A 14,876-nucleotide genomic window follows, 5' to 3' on the forward strand; every position below is an offset into this window, starting at 1 on the left:
ATCCGTTTTCTTATTTGTTTTTAGTTCTCTAGTTGTTTTTAATTGTTTTTACTTTGTTTTTAAGTAGATTTAGAAAACCCAAACTTTCCGATTCATCTAGATAGTAGTTGAGGTTGGTTCGTGGTAATTAGGTTGACACTGATTGTCTCTGTGGATACGATACTCTTCGCTTACTATTTGCTACATTAGCCTCGTACACTTGCGGGTATACTTGTGTTAAAAATAAGTTGAGTCAAGTTTTTGGCGCCGTTGCCGGGTCACCCGCGTGACAGGCGGGAATACTTACCACTATACTACAACGACGCCAACTCCCCCAAACTTAAAAAATTGCAAGTCCTCGGGCAATGAAGAAAATGAACTAGAAGAAACTTGGATTCAAAAAGAGTTTTAGACATCATCATCGTCTCAAAGAATACGGAATAAAGGAGCATATCACAATACAAATTCCATCAAGTTAAGCCGTCGAATGCACTTTTACTACTAACTCATATATCACCTTGGATTCATGCTTCACTCGAGGTGTATATGTGTGTATATGCACCTCACTCAAAGTGTATAAGATATCAAGTAACACTCAAATCAATCAAAAATGCATGGTTTACCATAGGCTTGCTCAATGTCTAACCTCTCCTCTACTTCGTGTGACAATAAATCTAGAGTCCGAAAGGTCTTTTGTTTAGGTTATAATGTAGGCTCTTTGGTAAGGTAGGGTAATATTTGGCTAAAGTGACTAAATTCCCAATAAGATGTGAAATTCTAAGACATTACACAATCCACTTTCAACTTCAACCATTCACCAAAACACTTCTCAACAATAACTAGACTTTGTCTAATTTCTTCCCAACTTCCGAAGGCCTTGAATTATTCTCTATATACTATATATTTTTTTCTTTTTCTTTTCCATTTTTTTTCTTTTCTTCTTTCTTTCATTCTTTATTTCTTTCTCTCTTTCTTTTTTTTTTCTAAGTACAACCAACTTTCAACTTGATAAGCTAAACACGACCAATTTCTTTCAACAACTAAACTCTCCAAACTCTTCTTTTCATAGCTCAACAATTCTAGAGTCTAGGATTCCCAACCCCTTTGATTAGCTTAACAAAAGAAAAGGCAATAGGCTCAAACTTGGCTATCAAGGGTATTATTATATAGCAAGGTTAGTGTTTAGGTAAAAATAAGGCTAACAACAATGGCCTAACATCTTCCCCTATCTCTAAGGTCACTATGTAGACTCAAGAAGACAAGGAGCAAGTTCTAGAAACACATACACAATTGATGATAAATCACACATGAAAGAATTAAAAGCTCAAGTCTCACTGGGCAAATAGCATGAATCAAGGCAAACAAGCAATTCGTTACTTATGCATCCTATTACTCAAACTCTCAAGTCAATGGTCAAGTGATAGCTCAAAGTGGAAGGTTCTTTTATCATAGACGACTAGTCTTCACCCAAATTACTACCAAATTTTTCAATTCAATTTCAATTTTTTTTTTCAATAAATCCCAACCAATCAAAGCAAAAATTCATGGAGTTCTAACAAAATAATTCTATCCTAAAACAAAATAAAGCAACAAAAGCAATAAGATACGTACCTCGTTAGTGTCCCTATCCACCATATCATCCCCCCAAACTTATTCAAAGCTAAGCAAAGAATAAGTTTGAAAAGTTGGTGGAGAAGGGAGACATACATGGTAAGCAAGCAACAAAAAAAAAAACACACCAAAAACAAAATGAAACGATAAAATTAAAAGTTACCTACTAGGGGTTACCTCCCCTACAGTGCCTTTGGTTATCGTCGTTGGCTCGACGTCCTCCATGAGCTGCATCATGTCACGCCATAAATGGTGGTGTTGGATTTTCTATCAATCTTGGAAGCATATGATCTAGCCAATCTCTTCTTCCACCAAGTAGTTTTCAAAGCTCCATCACAAATTTTAGTTTCCACTTTGGGTGAATTTGCAGCTTTTGTTTTCTTCTCCTTCACTTTAGGATTTGGTGCAGTCTCTTCTTTAGAAAGTGATTCACCACATGAACCAAACATCCACCGCGGCAATGAAAAATCCCCCAATGTGGACTCAATTGCTTGTGTCTTTTGGACCTCTACAACATGCACAGCTTTGCACTCCATCTTCATAACAAGTTCCTCATCTTCACGACTCTTCATAGCATTATAGATAGACAAAATATGTCGTTTGTTTCCCATACGAAGAGTGAGCTCTCCCTTTGCTATATCTATCAATGCTTTTCCCGTTGCTAGGAATGGGCGCCCTAGGATAAGCGGCACATTCATGTCTTCCTCCATATCCAACACTACAAAATCGACGGGAAATATGAAGTCATGTACCTTCACCAGAACATCCTCAACAATTCCTTTAGGATAGGTGACTGATCTATCTGCCATCTGCAGTGTGATTGTAGTCGGCTTGAGAGTGCCGATCTTCATCTTTCTGAAAAATGATAATGGCATCAAATTTATGCTCGCCCCCAGATCACACAGTGCCTTTGTCTGTCTGTCATTTCCAATGACGCATGAGATATTGAAACTCCCAGGATCTTTAAGCTTGGCAGGTAGCTTCTTTTGAATTATCGCACTACAGTTTTCAGATATGTTCACCGTCTCATAATCAATCCACTTCTTCTTCTTGGAGAGCACATCTTTTAGGAACTTTGCATACGTAGGCATCTCTTGCAGAGCTTCCACCAATGGTATATTAATGTGCACCTTCCTAAAAATATCGAGAAATTTGGAGAATTGCTCATCCAACTTCTTCTTCTTCACCGCAAATGGGAAGGGCACTCTAACTGTCATAGGAATGGGGGGAGAGGGCAGCTTTTCTGGCATTGCGTCTTTCTTGGTCTGAATGTCCACCTTATTCTTTCCCTTGGAATTCTCTTCTGCTCTGACATCTTCCTCTGGAGTACTCTTCTTTTCCTCTATAGGCATGGAAGGACCTTCATAGCTTTTACCACCTCTCAAGTGTATGGCCTTGCAGTCCTTGGGATTGTTTATGGTCTGTGCTGGGAATTGGCCTGGTTGATGTTGGACTCCCACAGCTTGAGAGATCTGACTTATCTGATTGTCAATGCTCTTCATGTGTACATTCAAGCTTTGCACGTCATTCTCAACTTTTCCCAGCCTTTGATTAGTAATCTCCATATACTTGTCAGTTTTCTCCATGTACTTGGTAGTCTGAATCATGAATGCTGCCAAGATATCTTCTGTAGTAGGCTTCTTCTGCTCATCGACCATTCCATTAGCTACTGTGAATCCCGGTGGTGGTTGCAAAACATTGTTAGGATTCCCATAGGAGAGATTGGGATGCACCTTGTTACCATAGTGGTTATAGTTACCACCCCCTTGGTTGGGGCGATAGTTGTTGAAGTTCATGTTGTTCCCTCCTTGGTGCACATAGTTCACATCTTCAACTCTTCCCTGCAGTTCTGGTCCAGGCTGTCTCATCTCCATGATCCCCAATTGAGTGGTCAACAGATCTAGCTGCTTCGACATTTTGTCTATTCTATCATCTTCTATAACAGAGGCCACCCTGTATGACTTGTTTCTTTCATTATTCCATCCTTCATCAGTGGAAGCCACTCTCTCAATCACTTGCATGGCATCATTCTCTCCTAATTGAAGGAGTGCTCCTCCTGCGCTCCAATTCAGTTCACGCATTGCATCTGAAGTGCACCCCCTATAAAAAGTTATGACTTGATGTCCCGGACTTAGACCATGCTTTGGGCATCTCTTCAACAGTGTCTTAAATCTGGCCCATGCTTCTCGGATTGTCTCATGAGGCTTCATCTGGAATTGAATTATCTCTGCTTGCCTCTTTAGAACTTCGCTGGGTGGGAAGTACTTCTCCAAAAATAAGTTTACCATGGCATCCCACGTTTTAACAGATCCTGACCCCATGCTGTCGTACCAGTCTCTAGCATCATCTCTCAAGGAAAATGGGAATAGCCTTAGTCTGATTTGTTCATCTCTCACCCCATTAAGCTTCACCGTGTTACTGATCTGAATAAACTTAGTAAGATGCTTGTTGGGATCTTCATTGGCCTTCCCCGCAAAAGCATTAGCCTCAGCCATATTAAGCAATCCTGGCTTGAGCTCAAAATGATTGGCATCGATCCCATCGTTGCCAATTGGTGGGTTCTCTACCTCTCTGTAAGCGTACATGTTTTGCACTGGCACTGTGGCTTGTTGTTCCTCTTTTTCTTTCAGTTGTTTCACCACATCTGCAAGTTGTAATTGGAGTTGTTGGACTACCGGATCTGGATGTGGTACATTGTTCTCTTCGTTGTCCGCCATTGTTACTGCAACAGGAGCAGGCGGTTCTCCCTTAAGAGGCGAAAGTGATCGCCTTTGGTTGAGCCTTCTCTGAGCGTTTCTCCTTCGGTTGGATGCTTCGATCTCAGGATCGAATAACTCTAATGGTTGCCCCTTAGAGCGAGTGAGCATACAACCTGAAAAGAAAAACACAAAAGTGAGAATAACTCAAAAAGAAAAGAAAAAAAAAAAGCAAGTAAAATCTAGATTAGTAATCTTAATTTTTATCACGATATTAGGCTATAGTAACACAAAATTGTCCCCGGCAACGGCGCCAAAAACTTGACTCAACTTATTTTTAACACAAGTATACCCGCAAGTGTACGGGGCTAATGTAGCAAATAGTAAGCAAAGAGTATCGTATCCACAGAGACAATGAGTGTCAACCTAATTACCACGAACCAACCTCAACTACTATCTAGATGAATCGGAAAGTTTGGGTTTTCTAAATCTACTTAAAAGCAAGGTAAAAACAATTAAAAACAACTAGAGAACTAAAAGCAAATAAGAAAACGGATGTAGATCAAAGATGAGAAGGGTAGAATCCTACGGGATCGATAACAACTATCCTATGCTCAACTAACTTCCTAACTATGCCAACAAAGGGTCTCAAGGGTTATTAAGCTATCACTAAGGTAAAACTATATCTTTTCTCAAAGCATATAATTTGTAGATTGCTACCTAGAACCGAAGTCTCCTTCCTAGAACTAAGGCAACAACTCCTAATAGCTCCTAAGATACTTAGCTTCATTCAAAGGCTCAAATCTCTCGATTATATTGGCAAAGACGTCAATTTCTTCTCTTTCAAATTAAACTACTCACTTCTCAGTTCTTGTAGTAAAATCCACATGCATTTATAAGGTGATCAGTCAAATAAATGTATAAGCACAGAAGAAATCAAAATAACCACATGAGCCAAGGCATAGAAAAAGGAAATCAATTAAACATAAGAATCATTGTATCTCCCCCGTAGAACTCTACGAAGGATTTAGCTACTCATGTTCATCACAAAAGTCAAAGAAATATTCAAAGAAATAATCAAAAACATTGTTTGAACAAGAATAAAACTAAAAGTAGAAACTCCTAGAATTGGATTGGGCGGATTGGAGGTCTCGTCTTCAATCTTGCGATGAATACTCGTCCTCTGCTCGTTCTTCTCTTCTTCCTAGGTGAAAAAGTGGTATTTTTGGGGTAGGAGGCGTGTAAGTTGTGTTTGGAGGCGTTTCCTAGGCATATATATACCTAGGGTTGACTTTGGGCCCGAAATAAGCTGTCCGACGAAGCTGGCGGGTCGCCAGGTTGGGTGTGCGTCGAAGCTGGCGAGTCGCCAGCTGCTTACGGCATTTTTTTCGTGGATTGCTGGCGGGTCGCCAGGTTCGTTTGCATGCGAACCTGGCGGGTCGCCAGCTATGTCACTGCTCTGCGCAGTCTTGGTAAAATGGTCATAACTTCTTCTACCGAACTCCGATTGAGATGTTTAAGATATCCGCCATGTACCACGGAATCTCGATGAACCGACGAATCCCTATAGTCTCCGCGTTACAAGCCACCGCCATGTTAAAGAAAGGACGCCCGGTCTACCTTGTCTATCTCCACGGAGAAGAGAAGGAGGAAGCGAGGCTTGAAGACGTTGCCGTCGTACGAGATTTTCCCGACGTTTTTCCCGAGGAGTATTACTCAATTTTGGGAGTATTACTCAATTTTGGGCTTACAATTGAAATAAATGGGCCTTTTCTTGGTGTTTTTAACTTAGAAACGAAATTTGGTTGGATGCCTTTATCATCTTATATAAACTTCAATATTATTGGATACATACATTGTAACTCAAAAATATAAATTGGATGTATGCGTTTGCTTTAAATAATCTAATAAAGTAATAAAATAAAAAATTAAATATTTATAAAATGAAGTGATAAAATAAATTGAATTAATACATTAAAGTCCAGCAACATAAACAATGATTAATACTATATAAATTACTGTTGTTGATGAATAGCTGATCAAGTAGCTAGCTAGTCAGTATGTAAGTAATTCGCTTATGTTAAAGAAGTTAGTCAAATTGACTCAAATCCATGTCTTAATTAGATAAAATAAGTTATCATAATTCTCTGCTGTCAAGTACATTTAATTAAAACTATTCAATAAAATCGAAAAAAAATGTATGTATATACCTGTTGATAGGGTCTTATTCTAATGCTTATAGCATCCTAATCCAAAATCAAGACTAAATCTCCACCCTTGGATTTTAAAATGAGTGGATGAGATTAAAGCTCACAAATCTCAATAAATAGTAGACAAAATATCAACAAAAGGGTAATATCGTCATTATGTTATCATATGATAATTTTCGTGGGTGTTTTTTTATATCAACATAGTGTATTACAAATATCAACAATATGATATAAGAATATCAACATTAGTACATTAAAATATCAACACATATTTATTGTGATTTTTACAATGGTTTTATCGAGATTTTTTTGAATGTTTGATAAACATAATCTTATTAATAGTTATTACGAAAACAGGTCGTCTTTAACACTTTTTCTCAATATAGACAAGCTCCGCCCCACTCCATCAACTGGCAGTAGGGGGGCATAATAGCATTTTAACTGGTAGCAATAATCATCAATAAATATCTAAAACTTTTAAAGAGCTAATTGTCTATTTTTATTTTTCTATTCCATCCGTTCTATTACAGTGGAGACATTTCTTTCTGGCATGGAGATTAAAAAGAATTGTGTTTAAAGAAAAAGATAAAGAGATGAAGGTAATTATTCAAGTTCTCAATTACTAATCTCTTTGCTAGTTTTATATGCAAGAGAAAATAGTTAACCAATAATTTAAAGTAGTTAACCAATAATTTAAAGTTGTTCAAATATTCAAAATTAGAGATCGATCCATTAACCTCTGATTAAGAAATAATGTCAGGATTATTTACTTTGTTGTATAAATTATTCATTTATCATGTTTAAATTGACATACTACTAAAATAAATAGTGAGACCATGCGGATATATGTAGTATTTAATTTGGTGACGCCGCCTCTTAATTATTAAGGCAGTTAGCTTAGTCTTGTATAGCTACAACAAACTAATGATACATAGCGGCGATATTATTACAACCTAAGTTAAACTTTATGCATTAATTGACAATTAATCCAAAATAAATGATAAATCAACCTGGCCGAAAAAATCGCCTCAAATTTTGACAAATTTTTATTTTTTTCCTTTATCTAATTCATCTTTAAGTTTATGAACATAATAGTTAGAACCGAACCCATATTAATGTGTATAATTTATTACATAGGCAAAATAGACCAAGGTACTTTCTGCTCACTAAATTATAACCAAAACTATTAAGAATAACTATTAAAATTTGATCAATATCTTATTTTAATGCAAATATAATATTAACGGCTGCGCATGCCAGCCCATTCTAGACCAAGCCCATGACGAAAGTAGGCTAGACGGGGCTGAATTTCTTTCTATAAATTTAGACTCAATCCAGCCCAAGCTAGGTTGGGTAACCCATAAAATTATTGTTTTATCAATTTTTTACAAAAATATCATGTATTTTTAGTTGTTTTTTTATTAAAATTGTGTTACTCCAAAGTAAAAATAGTTTTATTTAGAGAATTAAATAATTTATATTCCAAAAAATTTCTAATTTTAATTGTATTTCATTTTTATTTATTAGATGATTTTTGAGTCACGTTAAATATTACTCCCGTCGTCCCATAAAAATAGACACTTTTGGGATGACACGGGTTGATGCAAAATTGGTAAAATATGAGAGAAATTGAGAGAAAAAGTGGTTGGAATATTAGACGAGAATGAGCTCCACTTCATTAGAGAAAAAAAATTGCAAATATAGAATGGACTATTTATATGAGACGGATGAACATTAAATATGTATATTTAAATTTATCTTACTATAATTATTTTTTTAAAAATCAATTGCAAGGAGATTTTGAAAAATATATAAATAATTTGACTGAGTATAATTTAAACAAGATTAAAATATAATTTGTGGGTCATATTTGAGCCGGTCTTGGATTGAAGTAGGTTAGTTCTATGTTGACAAATATTCATGCTTACCATCCCTACTAAATGAGCTTTTTAATGCATAATTAACCAGCCAAACTAATTTTCATTTTGTGATCTATAAATAGCCCTAAAAAATGGAAAGTATAGCATAACCACAACCAACATCATTTGAGTTTTCCAGCAACAAAAGGTTTTTATTCAAAGAAATGAGTTGTGTAAGCATGAAGCTCCCTTTGATTGATTTGAGCAACCTAGGAGAAGATGATTCTCCAAGGTGGGAATCAACCAAAATGAAAATTCGAGAAGCCCTTCAAGAATATGGGTGTTTTGAAGCTACATTCAATAACATTATTCCTCTTGAGTTGAGGAAATCAGTTGGTGATGGGATTCGACAAATTTTCGATCTCCCTTTAGCCATCAAACTACTTAACAAAAATTCACACAAACCTTTCCATGGGTATGTTGGCCAAAACAATTTCATTCCACTCTATGAAAGTATGGGCATCGATGGGGCCCTCTCGTCTCACGCAGTCGACACTTTTGCCAACCTCATGTGGCCCGATCAAGGCAATCCCACTTTCAGGTTTGATCGATATGTAGTTCAAAACCCTAATATGAAGTACTCATCCGTTTTTGTTTTGATTTATTAATTTTACCATCTTGATGAACCAATTTTAATGATAAAAAAGATTAATATTTCATTGAACTTATATAATAGTTTTAGTTTTGTTATAGTACTAATACTTAGTTTCATTTTTACATCGATGTTGAATATTTGTTTATGTTTATTTGCCAACATCAACTGGTGATTCAGTGGGGTGCATTATATTTGAAGTGGTCAACCTACTTTTAATTTTGACTAAACACATTTTGCATTAAGACAAATTATTTCCGTCTTGATTGTACTATTGTAATAGCAAGGATATACATCAATACTGTGAGAAACTGTCTGAACTGGACAAGATTGTGAGGCGGATGGTAGTGGAGAGCCTTGGACTAAAAGGCTACACCGACGACTTCATCAATTCCACCGATTACGTCTGTCGATTCCAAAAATACGAGGCGCCTCAAACCCCTCACGCAACGCTCGGGTTACTTCCCCATATGGACAATAACATTGTCACCACATTGCATCAACTCAATCATGTTAATGGTTTGCAGATTCTTACCAAAGATGGCAAAAATTGGATCCCTGCAGATCCAACATCGCCCGATTCATTCGTCGTCATGATTGGTACCTCTTTCCATGTATGTTACTACTATCCTTTCCTCGTTAAAAAAAAATAATCTTTTTTTCCAATTATTTTATTTTATTTTACCACTATGTGTTCGTCTTCTACTATTGAGACTATTTTTTTTAATAGTAATAATAATATTTTTTTTGCCTTTTTAATTATAATGAATCTCGTATTTCATTTCACCAATACACGTTATTTACAGGCATGGACAAACGGGAGACTGCATGATCCGTACCACAGGGTGGTGGTGAGCGGGGATGAAGCTCGATACTCTATCGGATTGTTTTCAGTTCCAAAAGAAGGGTGCATGGTTAAGACTCCGGAAGAGTTGGTTAACGAAGATAACCCGTTGCTCTACAAGCCTTTTGATTACTTCAAGTTCATTGATTTCATGTCCACAGATGCCGGTAGAACCTCTCCGGATCCTCTCAAGGAATATTGTGGAGCCTAAACTCGTCTCCATGCATGATTCTCAGCTTATGTATATGCTTCTTCCAGTTTTTAATTTATAGTTAATTTACTGCTATAATAATAGAAGCTTTGATGCTTCAAATAAAGGTGATAAGCTCATTTCTGGGTTTCTTTTGTCGGTTCTTTTCCCGAATCGCGAAAGAAGAGTCGAACCGCATATTATATATTTGAAGTTTGTATCCATTCATAATGTTAAAAAACATCCTCTTACTCTCCAACGCTCTCTCCTTTTAAAAAATTTATTTTCTCATACGAATGACATTATATTGAGATTTTGATATTTTGTACTCCCTCTGTCCCGTCCCGTCCCACAATAAAATATCTATTTCACTTTTACCATAGACAGATTAGATCCCACATTGCACCAACTTATTTAGTTCATATTTTATTATAAAACTAATATATATAAGTGCGACTCATATTTCACTAACTTATTCAATAAACTTTTCTTTACATTTTTTATAACCAGTTTCATAACCAAATATGAATCCTATTCCGGAGTATATAAAATTAATATGGAAAGGCCCTATCACCACCAACAAAATTATACTCGTACACGGACAATCTATTTGTTTTTTTTTATTCTTTTTTTAAATTAAGCTGGAATAATTTTATTAAGTATTTTAAAAATCATTGGTTCCGCCGTGAACCATATATAGGTTTATTTGGTGTTTTAAAAACAGGACCAGCCAGTTCGGCCTTGAACCAGTAGGCAGTTCGGTCAAATTCAGCTCTAAAACTGTAGGTTGATGCAAAACGTATAGAGAAAACAGACTAAACGGAGAAGTAACCAGAGAAACCCTAGTTTCTATGAAAAACGAAATATTATTATAAAAATTCAACTGCGGCCAAAAACAAAAACAACGCTACTTATAAGTATCTAGAAACCCTAGAAATTCAAAAGGAAATAAAACGCTAAATAGAAAATTAAAATTAAGTCCGAAAAAACAATAAAATGTCGTATTCACCCCCTAAACGATGTCAAATGGCCAAAATCCATCGTTCATCGTCGCGATGGTGTCACGATGAGTTCGATTCTGAATCGTGATTCAAAAGCACCGTGTATTATTACCTACTATATTTTTTATTAGTGATATTCGCAATTCATTCATCGTTATTACCTACAATAAATAATTAGTGATATTCGCAATTCATTCATCCATTTATTACTACCTACTATATTTTTTTTCTTTCAACGTTAATTATATCTCGTATTCTATAAAGAGTAAATTGCCGAGAAAATCATGAAATTTTGTCAAATTATGTGTCTGATAATTTTTTTAAATAACTCAGAAAAATCATCAATTTTTGTAACAATCTTCTATATATATATGACCATATTTTTTCAATGTAAAATACTCCAAATCAACCTAATGGTATTTTTCAGCTGATTTCCACGGGATAATTTATCAGAATTTGACCAAACTTCGTGGTTGTTTTTTAATTCACCTCTACAAATAGTCAACTAAGAAAGTTTATTAGTAATTGTTAGTTTAAATGTTGAATTGATGTGATGCTATTTTTTCACCAAATTATATAGAATCAACAAACAATGCATGAAATGTGAAATGTAATGTTGATTGCAGGCATGGAGCAATGGTAGGATATACTGTCCCCTTCACAAAGTGGTGGCGCGAGGAATGAAAGAAAATATTCTATTGGCACATTTTCATTTGTTAGGGGAATAGTGGAAGTACCTCAAGAATTGGTGAATGGACAAAAATCCACTCCAATTCAAACGTTTCAACCATTTGGATTTTCTTGACTACTGCTGTGAAGGGGGCCCCAAGATGTACGGAGCCATTCAAAGATACTGTGAAGAAGAGTCGAACCGCATAGAATCCTAGATCGAACCCGCCACCCATGGAGATATAGGGACTATGTTTTCTTCTTGTTGAATATATGTAGACTATTATTGCTTGAGCCTGATTTAATTTGTGTCTGGGCCTTTTATCCTTATTGGACTTGGCCCAGAAGCCCAGCTGCTTCCCCTTCTCACTTGGATGGCTACCACGTGCCTCTTCACTTGGATCCTGCTTCCTGGCCGTTGGATTGAGGACTTGTGTGGTGTGTTTGTTTATGTGAGAGCGTGAGCCGTTTCTATTCTCATTCTACACACTTCTCTTTCTCTCTCTACTCTCTAAAAACTCTATGTCTTCTCTCTGCTTCTCCGATGGCTTCTCCGGTTGATTCCTTGAGATTCTTCACCACTCTTGTATGATTAATCTAGCGTGAGTTGTTGAGAAGGCAACTTCTTCGGTTGCTTAGTGTCCGTGAGAAAACTAGGGTTTCTTCTCTGAGTTTGGGTGTGGTGAGCTAATCCGGTGTGAAGGGGCGGTGCGGTGAAGGTAGTGACGGTGTGAGGGTAGACTCCAGTCGATTCATCGGTGCTCCCTTGGATTCGGTTCTAGTTGAATAGATATGGGCTATGTGGCGGGTTCTGAGCCATATTTTGTGATCTATTCTACTTTGCTTTGTTTTCTCTTGTTACTAGTTGTTTAAGGTCCGCAAGGATCTTGTGTTGTTATACTAACAAGTTTCTTGAGTGTGCAGGTGTACCAAGAGGTCAAGATTACTCAAGAACCTTACCTAGAACTAGTTACTGTAATTGTAATAGTTGTGAGGGATTTTCTTTGTAATCTGTTGTACTTATCAGTCGCGTGGTTGGAGTTTGAATGAAGAACAAAGAGGTCTTGGTAATTAGTGAATCCGTCCTTAGTCTGATCCCTACACTTCTATTAGTAGTATTTTAATAAGTACCACTGTTCGGCGGTTCTTTCCCGAATCATATCAAGAGTGTTGAACCGTATTTATATGTTCCTAGTTTATTTATTTAATGTTAAGTTAATATAAGCAAAAATTAAAACTATTCTCTTTCCTTTAAACATCTCTCTCTCTTGAATTTTCAAATCCTATTTACAAGTAATAGCTAAAAGTCTTTTATTTATATACTACCCCGCCGTTCAAATTAAAGAATTTTCGAATGCTAGATATAGATATGACAATGAACTATACAAGAAAAACAATGACTAAGGATGCTTTTTGCTAATCAACTTTACAATTAAATTTATGTCACATGGTAATGATCGCTGCAGATTAAAGTGGCTCCAATATTTAACAACTCAACCCACGAAAGAAAAGGGAATTAATCAACTCTCAAATTGAAAAGAAAATGGGTTCTGAACCAATTAAACTCCCAATCATAGATTTCTCCAACCTTAAAAATCAAACTGAAACCTGGGAATCCACGAAAGCCCAAGTCTGGCAAGCCATAGTAGAATACGGCTGCTTCGAAGCAACATTCGATCACATTCCTCTTCATCTTCAAAAATCAGTCATTCATGAAACGAAACAACTCTTCGATCTCCCTTTATCCATCAAATTACTCAACAAATCCAACAAACCCTTCCATGGCTATGTCGGCCAGTACTCGATAGTCCCGCTCTTTGAAAGCCTCGGGATCCCCGATCCCCTCTCCCCGGGAAAAATCCAAGGCTTCGCTGACCTAATGTGGGCCGAAGGCAATCCTTCGTTCAGGTACCCTTAGCCAGAATAATTTCAAGTTCAAGATTTCGAAAAAATGCACAACTATGCTTATTTTTAATTTTTTATAGTTTTTAAATTTATGCACAGTTCAATGATCTGAATCATCTAAAAAAATATGTTTTCGTATATTTTTTTTTTGTGTAGTCCTTGGAGTTAATATATTTTTTTCTGCGTCCGCTTCTGTTTATGTGTGTAAATTACCAGCAAGACTGTTGAGTCCTTCTCGGAGAAGCTGTCAGAATTGGACAAGATTGTGAGGAAAATGATTGTGGAGAGCCTTGGACTACACAAGTACATGGATGAACACATGGATTCATCGGATTACATCTTTCGATTTCAGAAATACGATAGACCTCAAAGCGATGAGAGTGAGCTAGGGTTAACATCCCACACGGACAAGAACATCGTGACGATCTTGTACCAGAATGAGATCAATGGACTCGAAGTGCTCACCAAAGATGGACAGTGGTTTACTTCTCAACCCTCACTTAATTCCTTTGTTGTCATGATTGGAGACTCCTTGTATGTAAGTCCTTTTCTACCTTGGCTTTGAGTATGAGAATTCGCAGTAAAAAAGTGAATTAGCTCGCCGGATTAAGAAAGCATGGCATTTAATGGTCAGGCAGAGTGAGAATAAAGTAAAATAGAGAAAAAAAAAGTAAAATAAAAAAACAAATAAAGTAAAAGAAGTTAAATATGTTGTGCTTTATTCTAGAAACGACTCAAGTAATTTGTGACACGATATGTTATACTCCATGGGACGGATGAGAGTATTATAACGTTAGATTTAGGGCCTAATTTTCTCTTCATTTGTAGCACTATTTTAACTCGAAAACGTTAAATAATGCCAAATTTTTTTCTTTCTAAAAATTTATGTTCTGAAACTACAATTAAATGTGTCACACAGTTCATTTTAGACTGCAAACATTTCACCCAATGAGTCATTTAAAAATTATGTTCTCGATTTGTCACTTTTAACCTAGCTATTGGATGCAGTCATGGACAAATGGGCGGCTGCAGGCCCCCTACCACAAAGTGATGATGAGCGGGGACCAAGCTCGATACTCTATTGGTTTGTTTTCGGTTCCCAAACCGGGGTACATAATCAAGGCCCCTAAAGAGATGGTGGATGAAGAGCATCCAACGCTCTTCAAGCCCTATGATCATCATCAGTTTCTTCAATTTTTCTATACCCAAGCTGCTCAGAAATCTTCCATTGATGCTCTCAAAGAATATTGCGGCGTCTAA

General features: G+C 36.5%; 3 protein-coding genes across 3 annotated transcripts; 2 read left to right on the plus strand and 1 right to left on the minus strand.

Annotated features, from left to right (window-relative positions):
- Positions 1-1,823: 1,823 nt before the first annotated feature.
- On the minus strand, positions 1,824-4,457 carry LOC125206472. Its single transcript, XM_048105723.1, has one exon. The coding sequence runs from the start codon at positions 4,455-4,457 to the stop codon at positions 1,824-1,826; it is 2,634 nt and encodes an 877-aa protein (XP_047961680.1).
- Positions 4,458-8,541: 4,084 nt separating this feature from the next.
- Positions 8,542-10,300, plus strand: LOC125204847 (probable 2-oxoglutarate-dependent dioxygenase AOP1). Its single transcript, XM_048103592.1, has 3 exons — positions 8,542-8,956; positions 9,291-9,621; positions 9,814-10,300. The coding sequence occupies exons 1-3, from the start codon at positions 8,580-8,582 to the stop codon at positions 10,060-10,062; spliced, it is 957 nt and encodes a 318-aa protein (XP_047959549.1). The 5' UTR covers positions 8,542-8,579; the 3' UTR covers positions 10,063-10,300.
- A 2,954-nt stretch (positions 10,301-13,254) lies between these two features.
- LOC125203877 (probable 2-oxoglutarate-dependent dioxygenase AOP1) lies at positions 13,255-14,876 on the plus strand. Its single transcript, XM_048102383.1, has 3 exons — positions 13,255-13,619; positions 13,833-14,154; positions 14,625-14,876. Exons 1-3 carry the CDS (start codon positions 13,255-13,257, stop codon positions 14,874-14,876), a joined length of 939 nt encoding a protein of 312 aa, XP_047958340.1.

This window comes from Salvia hispanica, chromosome 2 (assembly GCF_023119035.1).
Source record: "Salvia hispanica cultivar TCC Black 2014 chromosome 2, UniMelb_Shisp_WGS_1.0, whole genome shotgun sequence".
NCBI lineage: Eukaryota > Viridiplantae > Streptophyta > Magnoliopsida > Lamiales > Lamiaceae > Salvia > Salvia hispanica.

What these genes read in the sequence shown, in the direction of transcription:
- LOC125206472 (XM_048105723.1), bottom strand. Translation starts at nt 4,457, where the DNA reads ATGCTCACTCGCTCTAAGGGGCAACCATTAGAGTTATTCGATCCTGAG.
- LOC125204847 (XM_048103592.1), top strand. Translation starts at nt 8,580, where the DNA reads ATGAGTTGTGTAAGCATGAAGCTCCCTTTGATTGATTTGAGCAACCTA. An exon ending in CAAGGCAATCCCACTTTCAG is followed by an intron (nt 8,957 to 9,290) that starts GTTTGATCGATA and finishes CTATTGTAATAG; the next exon opens with CAAGGATATACATCAATACT. An exon ending in TGATTGGTACCTCTTTCCAT is followed by an intron (nt 9,622 to 9,813) that starts GTATGTTACTAC and finishes CGTTATTTACAG; the next exon opens with GCATGGACAAACGGGAGACT.
- LOC125203877 (XM_048102383.1), top strand. Translation starts at nt 13,255, where the DNA reads ATGGGTTCTGAACCAATTAAACTCCCAATCATAGATTTCTCCAACCTT. An exon ending in GAAGGCAATCCTTCGTTCAG is followed by an intron (nt 13,620 to 13,832) that starts GTACCCTTAGCC and finishes GTAAATTACCAG; the next exon opens with CAAGACTGTTGAGTCCTTCT. An exon ending in TGATTGGAGACTCCTTGTAT is followed by an intron (nt 14,155 to 14,624) that starts GTAAGTCCTTTT and finishes TATTGGATGCAG; the next exon opens with TCATGGACAAATGGGCGGCT.